This window comes from Bombina bombina, chromosome 1 (assembly GCF_027579735.1).
Source record: "Bombina bombina isolate aBomBom1 chromosome 1, aBomBom1.pri, whole genome shotgun sequence".
NCBI lineage: Eukaryota > Metazoa > Chordata > Amphibia > Anura > Bombinatoridae > Bombina > Bombina bombina.
Window position 1 is genome coordinate 937126080 of NC_069499.1, and position 16280 is coordinate 937142359.

General features: G+C 38.3%; 2 protein-coding genes across 3 annotated transcripts in view; one reads left to right on the forward strand and one right to left on the reverse strand.

Annotated features, from left to right (window-relative positions):
* ARFRP1 (ADP ribosylation factor related protein 1) overlaps nucleotides 1–16280 on the reverse strand; it is a 152263-nt gene that overhangs the window by 99299 nt on the left and 36684 nt on the right. The gene's annotated exons all lie outside the window — the stretch shown is intronic.
* The window catches only part of LIME1 (Lck interacting transmembrane adaptor 1), a 57193-nt gene that overhangs the window by 34167 nt on the left and 6746 nt on the right, over nucleotides 1–16280 (forward strand). For both annotated transcript variants that reach the window (XM_053701998.1, XM_053701921.1), the window contains exons 2-3: nucleotides 5356–5410; nucleotides 14459–14546. In XM_053701998.1, the coding sequence (XP_053557973.1) occupies nucleotides 5369–5410; nucleotides 14459–14546 (130 nt within the window). In that variant the 5' untranslated portion in view covers nucleotides 5356–5368. The remainder of the gene's footprint in view (nucleotides 1–5355; nucleotides 5411–14458; nucleotides 14547–16280) is intronic.

Consider the following 16280-nt stretch of genomic DNA (forward strand, 5'->3'; position numbering starts at 1 on the left):
TATGCAAACATTAGCAATGAATATAAAAATAGATTGTAAAGTCATGGTATCGGTATTAACATTATATAGAATTTTCAAACTTTGCCTTTTTTTTTTTTAGTGTGTGCTCGACGCCTTCATGGTCCACCCTTGGCAAACCCATCACTTCCTTGTCACACCTTATAGCCAATAGTTTTGTTATGCAAATTTGTAAAACACGGCCCCATAACAAAAGAACGCATATGCCAGTGTTTTTTCGTGACCGCGCTAGCTTTTGATTGTGCAGTCATGGCTTCCCATTTGCGCCTGTGCTGTTTCTTTTTAATGTAATAAATTATACAGGGAACAGCTAGGTGTTATGAGCGGCAGTATTAAATGCACTCCATTCACTAATGGGGATAAAATACATAATCACTTGTCCACAAGTACAGTAACTGTATAAGGGCTGCAAAGGTAGGGACATCAGAACCACCGCTGGTTGTAAAAACTTCTGGCAGGCGATCTACAGCTGTAACAATTCCTATGCAACACCAAAAATTTACTGTTAGCGGTCCTTTCCGTGATCAAACTTTTGTGTGTGCTTGTCACAGATTATACAATACTGCTGATGTCACTGGGGATTCTGACGCATGCGCACTTGACCTTGACATGCCAGTGTTCTATCCGATTCTCATACCCCGTCATCGGATAGAACACTGAGAGCAAGCAGAACTCTGGCATAACAATGCTTACGAACATATACACCCCTGGGTGTCAAAGTATCTAGTCTCCTGATCCATTGTGCCTCTTTTTTAAATATTAATTTTTGTCTGTCACCCCCACTATGAAGTGGGGGTACTGCATCCACTATCTGGAATCTAAGTTGACTTTTCTTGTGGGAAGTTCGGGTGAAATGGTGTGCCACCGGGGCATCCTTGTCGTCCTTCCCAATCGCTGCCTTGTGTTTGCGTATTCTATCCTTGACCAACTGCGTGGTTTCATCTACATATGCCAACCCACAGGGACATTTGACGACATAAATAACATATTTAGAATTACAGGAAAATCTTTATCTAATCAGAATCCTTTTACCTGAATGGGGGATGAGTAATTGAATCCCCTTGTTGCATAGAATGGCATAACACACAATTCATACAGGCAAAACAGCCTTTCTTCATTATTTCTCTGGGTTTCTTTGTGGAGCCCAAATTGGCTCTAATTAAGTCATCCCTTAAAGGGACAGTATACACTCATTTTCATATAACTGCATGTAATAGACACTACTATAAAGAATAAGATGCACAGATACTGATATAAAAATCCAGTATAAAACTGTTTAAAAACTTACTTAGAAGCTCTCATTTTAGCTCTGTTGAAAAGGTAGCTGGAAAGCCCACTGTAAGTGGGAAATAAGACACTCCCCCTTCTTTTGCATATGAAAAGACCCTTTACACAAACAGGAGCAAGCTGGAGTAGAGGTATCTGACGGTATTCTCATAAAACTTTGGGGCTTGGTTAGGAGTCTGAAAATCAGAGCAATGTTATTTAAAAATAAGCAAAACTATACATATTTTTTAAAAAACAAAAACAACTTTATGGGCTATATAAATAGATCATCTACAAAACATTTATGCAAAGAAAAAATGAGTGTATAATGTCCCTTTAAGTTTTTATTTCTTTTGTATGAAAAGAGTGGAATTTCATTAAATATGCTACCCACCTGATTATCCTCCCGCAATAAGGGCCAATGTTTTAAGATAATATTTTTAAGTTTCCTACTATGGAGACCATAGTGGTATACAAACGGAACAGAGAATTGTTTTGGGCTGGGGGGTTTCTTTTTAAGGAGACTACTCCTTTCTATCTCAGCCACCTTGGCCATGTTCATATCCAATATCTCCTTGGAGTACTCTCTACTTGCAAATTTCTGAACCATCTCATCTAATCTCTTTTGACAAACCAATGGATCATCTACTATCCGTTTGGTTCTCAAGAGTTGACTCAGGGGTAGATTCTTGATTAGCGTTGGTGGATGGAAACTCTCATAATGTAATGTATTGTTCCTATCCGTATCCTTCGTGAAAAGATCACACCTCAGGATTTCCCCTTTTACAGCAACTCTCGTATCAAGAAAGCTCACGCTCTCTGCACTATATTCCACAGTAAATTTAAGATGGTCATTGGACGAATTTAATTGGGAAACAAATTGTAACAACTCGTCACATCCGCCTGTCCAGACAAAGGAAAATATTGTCAAAATATCTGTGCCAACCCATCACATGGTCACTATACCCCTGATCCCTATATACCACATCTTCCTCAAATTTGCCAACAAACAGGTTGGCATAGGTAGGCACTACATTAGAGCCCATTGCTGTCCCTTTCTTTTGGACATAGAATGTGTCCTCAAAGAGAAAATAATTCTCATATAGTATAATCTCAAACGGATCCTGAATGAGTCGTCTCTCACTTGGTGAGTACAATCTTTCTTTGTCCAAATAATAGAACACACTCTCAATGCCTAAGTGGTGAGGGATAGAGGTATAGAGGCTTGCGATGTCCATTGTAACTAGTAAGGTATTCTGAGGGACTACGTGAGATGCAATTTTACACAAAAAGTCTGTAGTATCTTGTAAACATGACATTAAGTAGCCCAAAAGAGGTCTAATCAGCTGATCTAAAAATATTGCCATGGGTTGGAAGACCGATTCAGTGCCTGCCACAATAAGGCGCCCTGGAGGGTCTTCCAACTTCTTGTGGATTTTCGGCAATACATAGAAGACGGGGATAATCGGATTCTTTTTCATTAGAAATTTTGCTTGTTTCTTAGTGATAATGTCAGAGGAGAGAGGCTCATCTTTGAATCTTCATTTTCAATCTACCAGTCGGATCCCCAACTAATGTATCATAATATCCTTTATCCTGGAGTTGACGTAGCACCTCCTCATTATACTTATTTTTACTCATAATTACAATCGCCCCGCCCTTATCTGCAGGTTTCAGGATTATCTCCTTGTGGTTCTGAATATCTCCGATCAAACTCTTTTCTTGTGCAGTCATATTGAATTTTACCCTACTTTTAAAGTTTCTTCTAAGTTTCTCAAATTCATTTTTTACCAGTGTAATGCATGCCTCCACTGATGCATTGGTATGAAGAGGATTAAACCTACTTCTGGGTTTGATATTCTTAATATGAAATTGAAAAGGAGTGTTTGCCACTTCTCCACTACAAGTCTTATCTTTATTCACAAAGAAACTTTTTAATCTTAGATTCCTAAAAAATCTTTGTAAATCGCATTCAATAGAGAAAAAATCTGGTAAAGTTGTAGGGACAAATGACAAACCTTTTTGTAATACTTTCAATACTGCATCATCAATAGTTATCCCAGAGATATTGACCACAAGGTTATCATCCCTTACCTCCTGTTTTGTCTCGTTGATATCTGATATCCTGTGTTTCCTATGTTTCCTCCCCCCTCTCCTCTGCCTCTTCTTCTGTTTCTGGTGCCCCCTGATGGGAATAGGGGCAGAGGAGTCACTGAATTCACTATCCGAAGAGGATTCCCCTGAGTAGTTGTTAAATTGGGGTCCTCTCCTCATTCTTCTAAAAGGTACAAAATCTGGGCTACGCCACCTGTATACCTTATTGTTTTGATAATCAGTTAAATCTCTTTGAAACTTTTTGTATTTCTTGCTCTCCAGACTTTTTCTAAAGGCTGTCAAGTCTCCTTCTAATTTAGATTTAAAGTTAAGGAATTCTACCTCTGTTTTCAGTTCCTTAATGGCCAATTCCGCTATATCTATTTCTTGTTGCATTTTTGGCAATTGTTTCTGGATGTATTCAATTGTTATAATAATATCATATGAGCATTTATTCAAGATGCCCTCAAATTTGTCGCAGTACTCAATATTGTCTCTAAATAGTGTGGGATGTAGATGGCTTCTTAGACCCCTAGGGATCCGTTTTTGTCTAAAATATTCTGCCAGGGTGACAGAGTGTAAGTCATACACAATCTTTTGTCTGCTCATTTGTTCTAGAGTTATTGATTCCTTATTATCCTGCTCTGTACTAAGGAAATCTCTATTACCTGTGCATAATGTGGCTATCCGTGAAGCATCCAAATCCAAGTAAGCAAACAGTTTAGAACACTCCAAAATTTCTATATAAAAGATCTACGCTGATAGCGTGCAAGTCACAGACCAATGTTAATACAATAAATGCATATAGTGACAGCACCGCTACCATACAATCAAGTGATTCGCTTCAATGCCCGTGCACGGGATAGGGTCTAGTCTCCTTACCCTGTAATTTAATAATAAAAAGAATCCCAGCCCCTGAGTCTTAAAATGCTTTAATCTGATGCATCAACAAAACTTTTTAACAAACTTTTTACTTGGACAGCAAAAATGAGGGAAAACATGTTCACATACATCTTCACACAAACCCCATCCACCATACATAAACCGCTCCAAAGTACTAGCCAAGTAATCACACTCTACTCAGCCAATCAAAACAAGTATTCAAGCAAATTGACACTTATAAGTAGTTCCTTCCAGGAATGTAAAAGTGTGTGCAGAATTCTTCTAAAACAGTGATCTTCTTCTGCTGTTCTGCTCTCTTGCAAATCTTAAAACAGTGTGCCCCATGTAGTATAGTCCACGCATAAAAAAAATAAAACAACTCCAAACACATGATTTACCCTTATGGTGTCCATAAGTGTATTGTAGCCTCTGGTCATTTCCTCAGGGTGATCATTATTTTAATTCAAGGAACATAAAACCCAAAATTTGTCTTTCATGATTCAGATAGAACATACAGTTTTAAACAACTTTCCAATTTACTATTATGTTATCTCATTTTCTTTGTTTTCTTGGTTTCCTATGTTGAAATGCAGGAAGGTAAGTTCAGCAGTGTGTAAGTGTTTGCGGGACTTTATAGCAGCAGTTTTGCAACGTTATACATTTGCAAGAGCACTAGAATGCAGCACTATTTCCTGTCATTTAGCACTAGACATATGCACGCTACCTATCTAGATATCTCTTCAACAAAATATAACATAGGACTAAACCAATTTTATAATAGAAGTAAAATGGAAACCTTTTTTTTAAATTGTATGCCCTGTCTGAATTATGAAAATGAACATTTTGACTAGACCTTTTTAAAGACTGTTTCCAGTTAAAAGACCAATAATATATAAGTAGGAGAGGCTGACAAAAGAAAGTAGCCACAGTTTGTGAACACTGAGGCGTATCTGTGTATTTGAGATGTTTGTGTATATAATGTGTGATAAATGAGGACGCGTTAGTGTGTGAGGCTCCTGAAAACTGTTAATGTGGAAGAGTAAAACATAATTTGACTACAACAATATATCTCACTCAGTGATGTATTGTCCTCAGGAAGAAGAAGAGGATGCAGAACAATTATCCTGCCGGTGTGGCCCTGGTGGATGTGGTATGTGAATTGCTGTTGCTAAAGTACAGTAGATAGAATGGAACATTAATAGGTTACATAGCAAACACAATATATTATACTGGAAACTTGCAATTGCCACTTTCTTATTGAAAGGGACACGAAACTCAAACATTTTATTTCATGATTCAGATTGAGTGTACAATTTTTTAAAACTTTTCAATTTTCTTTTATTATCAAATTTACTTTATTATCTTGGTATCCTTTGTTGAAGAGTATATATATTGCAGTGTGCACATATCTGGAGCACTATATGCCATAGAAATGGCAATCACTTTTCTTCTAGGAGTCTTTTGCAGTGCTATTGGCTTTAAAGGGACATGACGCCCCAGATTTTTTTTTTCATGATTCAGATGAAGCATAAAATTTGAAACAACAAATTTTTTTTTTTTGTATTTTTAGTTGGAAAAGCAGCAACCCACTACTGGGGGCTAGCTGAACACATCTAGTGAGCCAATAAGAAGAGGCATATATGCACAACCACAAATCAGCAGCTAGCTCCCAGTGGCGTATTACTGCTCATGAGCCTATCTATGTATTATCTACAACAAAGGATTGCAAGAGAACAAAGAAACTTAGATAGTACAAGTAAATTGGAAAGATGTCTAAAATTGCATGCTCTATCTGAATCATGAAAGTTTTTATTTTGACTTTACTGTCCCTTTAAAGGCTACTCTTACACCCTAAAATAAGCTCTACAATGGTGCAAATGACCCCACTTTTGAAAGCCATGGCATCACTGATCACCTGACAAAACCAAAGGCAAATAGAACAATATCAGGTGCATGGAGTATACCTCCCCATTTTGCCCCCCTACAATACATAGACAAACTTGGGACCCCTTATTTAAAGCAGTAATCTTTATCTGTCATGTGTCTGTACATGTTTCTCTGAACTAATAAACAATTACTGGAATCAAATAAATGGGAGAACTGGTTGAGTTTATGAATAGTTGATACTTTGTGACATACTATATAACTGTTTTTCTCAATTTCATGATATCCAAACTAGAGTACAGGTGAAATAATCAGGTGATGGGTGAGAGCAGGTTAGTAATCATGGTTACTGATCAGCTGATTATTTCATTCAGATATCATGAAAACCTGTCCTGTTAGGGGTCCCGGATGATTGGAATTGTGAAACACTGCTATATAAGATGATTTTTGGTAAACTATTATGTTTGGTGTTTTTTACTACTTTTTTTCTACAAAACCTTGTAAATTGTGATAAAACAATGATAAAAAACAGAATTTATGCTTACCTGATAAATTACTTTCTCCAACGGTGTGTCCGGTCCACGGCGTCATCCTTACTTGTGGGATATTCTCTTCCCCAACAGGAAATGGCAAAGAGCCCAGCAAAGCTGGTCACATGATCCCTCCTAGGCTCCGCCTACCCCAGTCATTCGACCGACGTACAGGAGGAAATATGCATAGGAGAAACCATATGATACCGTGGTGACTGTAGTTAGAGAAAATAATTCATCAGACCTGATTAAAAAACCAGGGCGGGCCGTGGACCGGACACACCGTTGGAGAAAGTAATTTATCAGGTAAGCATAAATTCTGTTTTCTCCAACATAGGTGTGTCCGGTCCACGGCGTCATCCTTACTTGTGGGAACCAATACCAAAGCTTTAGGACACGGATGAAGGGAGGGAACAAATCAGGTCACCTAAATGGAAGGCACCACGGCTTGCAAAACCTTTCTCCCAAAAATAGCCTCCGAAGAAGAAAAAATATCAAATTTGTAAAATTTGGCAAAAGTGTGCAGTGAAGACCAAGTCGCTGCCTTACATATCTGGTCAACAGAAGCCTCGTTCTTGAAGGCCCATGTGGAAGCCACAGCCCTAGTGGAGTGAGCTGTGATTCTTTCAGGAGGCTGCCGTCCGGCAGTCTCATAAGCCAATCGGATAATGCTTTTAAGCCAAAAAGAAAGAGAGGTAGAAGTTGCTTTTTGACCTCTCCTTTTACCAGAATAAACAACAAACAAAGAAGATGTTTGTCTGAAATCTTTAGTAGCCTCTAAATAGAATTTTAGAGCACGGACTACGTCCAAATTGTGTAACAAACGTTCCTTCTTTGAAGCTGGATTCGGACACAAAGAAGGTACAACTATCTCCTGGTTAATATTTTTGTTGGAAACAACTTTCGGAAGAAAACCAGGCTTAGTACGCAAAACCACCTTATCTGCATGGAACACCAGATAGGGCGGAGAACACTGCAGAGCAGATAACTCTGAAATTCTTCTAGCAGAAGAAATTGCAACCAAAAACAAAACCTTCCAAGATAATAACTTAATATCTACGGAATGTAAGGGTTCAAACGGAACCCCTTGAAGAACTGAAAGAACTAGATTTAGACTCCTGGGAGGAGTCAAAGGTCTGTAAACAGGCTTGATTCTAACCAGAGCCTGAACAAACGCTTGAACGTCTGGCACAGCTGCCAGCCTTTTGTGAAGTAAAACAGATAAAGCAGAGATCTGTCCCTTCAGAGAACTTGCAGATAATCCTTTCTCCAAACCTTCTTGTAGAAAGGATAGAATCTTAGGAATTTTTATCTTGTTCCATGGGAATCCTTTAGATTCACACCAACAGATATATTTTTTTCCATATTTTATGGTAAATTTTTCTAGTTACAGGCTTTCTGGCCTGAATCAGAGTATCTATTACAGAATCTGAAAACCCACGCTTTGATAAAATCAAGCGTTCAATCTCCAAGCCGTCAGTTGGAGGGAAACCAGATTCGGATGTTCGAATGGACCTTGAACAAGAAGGTCCTGTCTCAAAGGTAGCTTCCATGGTGGAGCCGATGACATATTCACCAGGTCTGCATACCAAGTCCTGCGTGGCCACGCAGGAGCTATCAAGATCACCGAAGCCCTCTCCTGATTGATCCTGGCTACCAGCCTGGGAATGAGAGGAAACGGTGGGAATACATAAGCTAGGTTGAAGGTCCAAGGTGCTACTAGTGCATCTACTAGAGTCGCCTTGGGATCCCTGGATCTGGACCCGTAGCAAGGAACCTTGAAGTTCTGACGAGAGGCCATCAGATCCATGTCTGGAATGCCCCATAATTGAGTTATTTGGGCAAAGATTTCCGGATGGAGTTCCCACTCCCCCGGATGGAATGTCTGACGACTCAGAAAATCCGCTTCCCAATTTTCCACTCCTGGGATGTGGATTGCAGATAAGTGGCAGGAGTGATCCGCCGCCCATTTAATTATCTTGGTCACTTCCTCCATCGCCAGGGAACTTCTTGTTCCCCCCTGATGGTTGATATATGCAACAGTCGTCATGTTGTCTGATTGAAACCTTATGAATTTGGCCTTTGCTAGTTGAGGCCAAGCCTTGAGAGCATTGAATATCGCTCTCAGTTCCAGAATGTTTATCGGGAGAAGAGATTCTTCCCGAGACCATAGACCCTGAGCTTTCAGGGGTTCCCAGACCGCGCCCCAGCCCACCAGACTGGCGTCGGTCGTGACAATGACCCACTCTGGACTGCGGAAGCTCATTCCCTGTGACAGGTTGTCCAGGATCAGCCACCAACGGAGTGAATCTCTGGTCTTTTGATCTACTTGAATCGTCGGAGACAAGTCTGTATAATCCCCATTCCACTGTCTGAGCATGCACAGTTGTAATGGTCTTAGATGAATTCGTGCAAAAGGAACTATGCCCATTGCTGCAACCATCAATCCTATTACTTCCATGCACTGCGCTATGGAAGGACGAAGAACAGAATGAATTACTTGACAAGAGCTTAGAATTTTTGATTTTCTGACCTCTGTCAGAAAAATCCTCATTTCTAAGGAATCTATTATTGTTCCCAAGAAGGGAACTCTTGTTGACGGGGACAGAGAACTTTTTTCCTTGTTCACTTTCCATCCGTGAGATCTGAGAAAGGCTAGGACGATGTCCGTATGAGCCTTTGCTTTTGACAGGGACGACGCTTGAATCAGGATGTCGTCCAAGTAAGGTACTACTGCAATGCCCCTTGGCCTTAGAACCGCTAGAAGGGACCCTAGTACCTTTGTGAAAATTCTCGGAGCAGTGGCTAATCCGAATGGAAGTGCCACAAACTGGTAATGCTTGTCCAGAAAAGAGAACCTTAGGAACTGATGATGTTCCTTGTGGATAGGAATATGTAGGTACGCATTCTTTAAATCCACCGTGGTCATAAATTGACCTTCCTGGATGGTGGGAAGGATCGTTCGAATGGTTTCCATTTTGAACGATGGAACCCTGAGAAATTTGTTTAGGATCTTGAGATCTAAAATTGGTCTGAATGTTCCCTCTTTTTTGGGAACTATGAACAGGTTGGAGTAAAACCCCATCGCTTGTTCTCCTATTGGAACTGGATGAATTACTCCCATCTTTAACAGGTCTTCTACACAATGTAAGAATGCCTGTCTTTTTATTTGGTTTGAAGATAATTGAGACCTGTGGAACCTTCCCCTTGGGGGTAGTTCCTTGAATTCTAGGAGATAACCTTGAGAAACTATTTCTAGTGCCCAAGGATCCTGAACATCTCTTGCCCAAGCCTGAGCAAAGAGAGAAAGTCTGCCCCCCACCAGATCCGGTCCCGGATCGGGGGCCATCCCTTCATGCTGTTTTGGTAGCAGTGGCAGGCTTCTTGGCCTGCTTACCCTTGTTCCAGCCTTGCATCAGTCTCCAGGCTGGTTTGGGTTGTGAAGTATTACCCTCTTGCTTAGAGGATGTAGAATTAGAGGCTGGTCCGTTTCTGTGAAAGGGACGAAAATTAGGCTTATTTTTAGCCTTAAAAGACCTATCCTGAGGGAGGGCGTGGCCCTTTCCCCCGGTGATGTCTGAAATAATCTCTTTCAAATCAGGACCAAACAGTGTTTTACCCTTGAAAGGGATGTTAAGCAATTTTGTCTTGGAAGACACATCCGCTGACCAAGACTTTAGCCAAAGCGCTCTGCGCGCCACGATAGCAAACCCTGAATTTTTTGCCGCTAATCTAGCTAATTGCAAAGCGGCATCTAAAATAAAAGAGTTAGCCAATTTAAGTGCTTGAACTCTGTCCATAACCTCCTCATACGAAGATTCTTTATTGAGCGACTTTTCTAGTTCTTCGAACCAGAAACACGCTGCCGTAGTGACAGGAACAATGCATGAAATTGGTTGTAGAAGGTAACCTTGCTGAACAAACATCTTTTTAAGCAAACCCTCTAATTTTTTATCCATAGGATCTTTGAAAGCACAACTATCTTCTATAGGGATAGTAGTGCGTTTGTTTAGAGTAGAAACCGCCCCCTCGACCTTGGGGACTGTCTGCCATAAGTCCTTTCTATAGGAAATAATTTTTTAAATATAGGGGGAGGAACAAAAGGTATGCCGGGCCTTTCCCACTCCTTATTTACTATGTCCGCCACCCGCTTGGGTATAGGAAAAGCATCGGGGGGCACCGGAACCTCTAGGAACTTGTCCATCTTACATAATTTCTCTGGAATGACCAAATTGTCACAATCATCCAGAGTAGATAATACCTCCTTAAGCAGTGCGCGGAGATGTTCTAATTTAAATTTAAATGTTACAACATCAGGTTCAGCTTGTTGAGAAATTTTTCCTGAATCTGAAATTTCTCCCTCAGACAAAACCTCCCTCCTGGCCCCTTCAGATTGGTGTGAGGGTATGTCAGAACAGTTATCATCAGCGTCCTCTTGCTCTTCAGTGTTTAAAACAGAGCAATCGCGCTTTCTCTGATAAGTAGGCATTTTGGATAAAATGTTTGCAATAGAATTATCCATTACAGCCGTTAATTGTTGCATGGTAATAAGTATTGGCGCACTAGATGTACTAGGGGCCTCTTGTGTGGGCAAAACTGACTGGTGTAGACACAGAAGGGGATGATGCAGTATCATGCTTACTCCCCTCATTTGAGGAATCATCTTGGGCAATATCATTATCTGTGGCATCATTGTCCCTACTTTGTTTGGACACTATGGCACAATCATCACATAAATTTAAATGGGGAGAAACCTTGGTTTTCATACATATAGAACATCGCTTATCTGATGGTTCAGACATGTTAAACAGGCTTAAACTTGTCAACAAAACACAAAAAACGTTTTAAAATAAAACCGTTACTGTCACTTTAAATTTTAAACTGAACACACTGTATTACTGAATATGTGAAAAAGTATGAAGGAATTGTTCAAAATTCACCAAAATTTCACCACAGTGTCTTAAAGCCTTAAAAGTATTGCACACCAAATTTGAAAGCTTTAACCCTTAAAATAATGGAACCGGAGCCGTTTTTACATTTAACCCCTATACAGTCCCAGGAATCTGCTTTGCTGAGACCCAACCAAGCCCAGAGGGGAATACGATACCAAATGACGCCTTCTATAAGCTTTTTCAGTGGTTCTTAGCTCCTCACACATGCATCTGCATGCCTTGCTCTCCAAAAACAACTGCGCATTAGTGGCGCGAAAATGAGGCTCTGCCTATGACTAGAAAAGGCCCCCATCTGAAAAAGGTGTCCAATACAGTGCCTGCCGTTTTTTTTAAAACAATCCCCAAGATTATAATAACTATTTAGAGTTATAATCTGCAAAATATGCTTAGCAAAGTAATCGTTTTAGCCCAGAAAAATGTCTACCAGTTTTTTAAGCCCTTATGAAGCCCTTCATTCTTTTACTTAATCTAAGAAAATGGCTTACCGGTCCCCATAGGGGAAATGACAGCCTTCCAGCATTACATAGTCTTGTTAGAAATGTGGCCAGTCATACCTCAAGCAGAAAAGTCTGCCAACTGTTTCCCCCAACTGAAGTTACTTCATCTCAACAGTCCTGTGTGGAAACAGCCATCGATTTTAGTAACGTTTGCTAAAATCATCTTCCTCTTACAAACAGAAATCTTCATCTCTTTTCTGTTTCAGAGTAAATAGTACATACCAGCACTATTTTAAAATAACAAACACTTGATTGAAGGATAAAAACTACATTTAAACACCAAAAAACTCTTAACCATCTCCGTGGAGATGTTGCCTGTGCAACGGCAAAGAGAATGACTGGGGTAGGCGGAGCCTAGGAGGGATCATGTGACCAGCTTTGCTGGGCTCTTTGCCTATTCCTGTTGGGGAAGAGAATATCCCACAAGTAAGGATGACGCCGTGGACCGGACACACCTATGTTGGAGAAAAGTTATTTTTTCTGCATACAGATCACTTACAATGTGGTGCTTAAAGGAATATTAAACAGTAAATACATGCCAGGCATAATGGTGATTTCAAAGCAAAGATTAGCCTTAGAATAATATGTAGATGTATTTAAAACAAATGTATTAGTTGTTTAAATGTTGAAGTTATAAGTGTAAATGTTTAGTTTCTATAAAGTAATGGCTGCCACCATGTTTGAAATTAAGTCATCTATTTACCTCTCTCCTCTACTGAGGATAATTGGGCACAGATATAGATCAGTCAATAAAATTGAGTTTACAAACTAACCTGTTGCATAATTACTACTAACAATCCTATATGTTTCCCTAATTGTCTTCAGCAGGAAAGAGAGGTAAAAAGAAACAAGGTGACGCACATTACTTTCCAAATACTCAGTGGAATTTAGAAAGACAACAAATTTCAGAATTAAATTAGAGGAAAATACACAATAAATAATGTCATTTTTACAATCTCAACTGTTTAACACCACTTTGCATATACCTGTATATATATATATATATATATATATACACACATATATATATATATATACACACATATATATATATATATATATATATATATATATATATATATATATATATATATATATACAGTATATATACACAGTATATATATAAATTGTAATGATTCCTTAAAATATTGTGAACACTCTTAAAACCTAGACAAATATATACTTGCTTATTTTTTTACTAGACGTGCATTTCTGTATTTAGTTAGTATCCAAATATGGAAGATGGCGGCCGCTCAGGGTATTCAGCTCTTTTTAGAGCTGTATTTCTTCTTGTGAAAGCGCAACACACTTAGATCTGTGCAAATCCAGTTCTTAGTATGTTGGACTTTAATAAGAAGAAATCTGGTTCCAAAAAGAACCAAATGCCGCAAGTGGCCACCATCTTCCCCTTTCGGATATAAACAAAATACACAAATGTACATTTCTATTTTATTTACCAAGGATAGAAGGTGGACTGTATCATGGTAAAGCTAACTTTTAGATCCTGAAATGTAGTTACATCAAGATAGTCCACTGCTGCAAAGAAATCCAAGCTCTGATAAGACAAAGTACAACGTAGGACAATGTTTTCCTCATCTATATAATTTCCTGTATTTTTGAAATATAATAAAAACAATAATAAACATTTCACAATAAAAATGAAAAGTGAATGTAAAAATGTTGCGCATTGAACCATTGCTGGGCTAGCATGATGACTTTCCTATAGTTACTTTGATTATCCTAAACCATGTGACAATGCGGTTTGTGACTTTTTATACTTTTTTGATTTGCATAATTTTTAGTATTTTCAATTTCCCAGTGTATGAATTGCTACAGTTTGAACTGTGATATTGTCTCCAAACATTTAAATGTAAATGTTGATTAAATGGACATAAAAGTGTAAAATTAAAATGGTCTAATGTGTTAAGAGTATTTTATTATTGAACTATTGCTTACATGTGTTTAAGCCCTGCAAAGCAATTAAACACATAGTTAAAGTCAGCTCCAGAGCTGCAATGCGCTACTGATATCTAGCTTAACACATCGGGTGAGCCAATGGCAATGGGCATACACATGTATGTGTAGCCACCAATCTTCAGCTGGCCCCCAGTAGTATATTGCCTACCGACCTATGCTTTTCAACAAATGATACAAAGAGGACAAAGTAAATTGAAAAGTTTCTTAAAATTGCATGTTGTATCTGAACCATGAAAGTTTAATTTTGACTCTCATGTCCCATTAATTGTATCATTCAGGTATATTCAGTAATTTTGTTGTGTTACATACAGTAGTAATATTGACCACTAAAATGTCATCTGATCTGTGTTTCTTTTAGTCTCTACTCCGCCAAACTCAGCTGCGCTCACTCAGCAAATCTGACACAAAACTCCATGAGCTCCAAAGAAACCGACCAGGAGACCACCGTGAGTACCTAAGTACCCATGCTTCTCTTTAAGGCCCTGATATTCAAAACATCGACAACCGTCGGTCTAACAATATATTGGAAATAAGGGGGTAGACCAGCAAAGTGCTGGTGAGTGGGGATGTGTCTCCCATAGGAAATCATAGAGAATCATTGCAGCTTTTGCCTAAACTCTGCCAACATTGCCACTTATCGGCACTTTCAGCGGGCGCCGTATTTGAAGTGTTCCTACACAGGGTTTCTGCAGGGATGCCCTTGGAATATATTGCACTACTGGCGATGTATCCCAATAAAAATGCTGGTTACACCAAGCTAACTAGCACAGAACACCTACATCTAAGTCTACGTCATGTCTATACCTGGCTAATAAAGACAAAAAAGCCCTCCCTATTATAATTACAACTATAGGAGCAGTTTAGAATTTAAACTGCTTTTTTTTACTTGTCCGTTTTATTATTTTAAACATAAATATATATACAGTATATGTATATTTATGTTATTAAAGTCATTATAGGAAAACATTTAGTTTTACATAACTGCATGCCATTATGTAAAAATGTAAAGTTTCTAATTCTGACTTTGATAATATATATATATATTTTAAATTATAAATTTATGTTTCAAATAATAAAGAGAACAAGAAAAAGTTTAAATTCTATACAATAATTAAAATAATATGCATTATACATGAAAATGCATATTATTTTATAGAAATGTAATGCTAGGCAAAATTATTAACCCCCTACATGACCTAACCCACTACACTATTAACCTATTAACCCTTAATCTGCCATAACCCAGTGACCTAACCACCCCTGACCTATTAACCCCTAAACCATAACAACCCCCCAAAGCAAACTACCCCTACCTTATTTAACTAGCTAACAGCTAACAACCCCCCCAGACCACTAACCTAACACCCTCTAAATTACAGAAAATAAATAACACTAAAACTATATATATATATATATATATATATATATATATATATATATATATATATATATAAAAAACTACCAAAAAAACAAAGGACTTCCAAAAATAAATAACCTCAAACAGTTATGCATATCCTAAAACTAAAGTCACCTTAAAAAAAAGCCCTCCCAAAATAAAAACCCTATACTACCACTAAAACCTACTAAAGCAATTTAGCTTTTACATCTAAAATAAAAAATCCCTATTATAAAATCAAAGTACCCCCCCCCCCCCAAAAAAAGAAAAAAACCTATCTTAAAAACACTACTCTAAAAAGGGCATTTGGTAGGGCAATGTCCTAAAGTGATTAAAGCTATTTTACTTGGAAAAAAAACATTCGGAAAAGAATTCCTAGCCTAAAAATGGGCATTGCCCTAAATTGATTTAGCTCTTTTGCAATTCTTATGGCAAGGCCCAAACAAATGCAATTTTTTTTAGCATAGGGATTTTTTTTTGCATAGTATTTTTTTAGAATAAGGTTTTTTTTTCATGTATAATCAATTTAGGGTAATGCCCTTATCAGGGCAATTTTTAGAGTAGGATTTGTAAGATGGGCTTTTTTGGGGAAAGGTTACTTGATTTTAGAATAGTGATTTTTTATTTTAAAGGCAAAAGAGATAAATCGCTTAATGGCAGTGCTCTTTTTTGTAATGTTAGTATTTTTTTATAATCTGTAACTTAGGGGTGATTGTGGTGGGTTTGTAGCAGTGTAGGGGTTAAAGGGACACTGTACCCCAAATTTTTATTTCATGATTCAGAT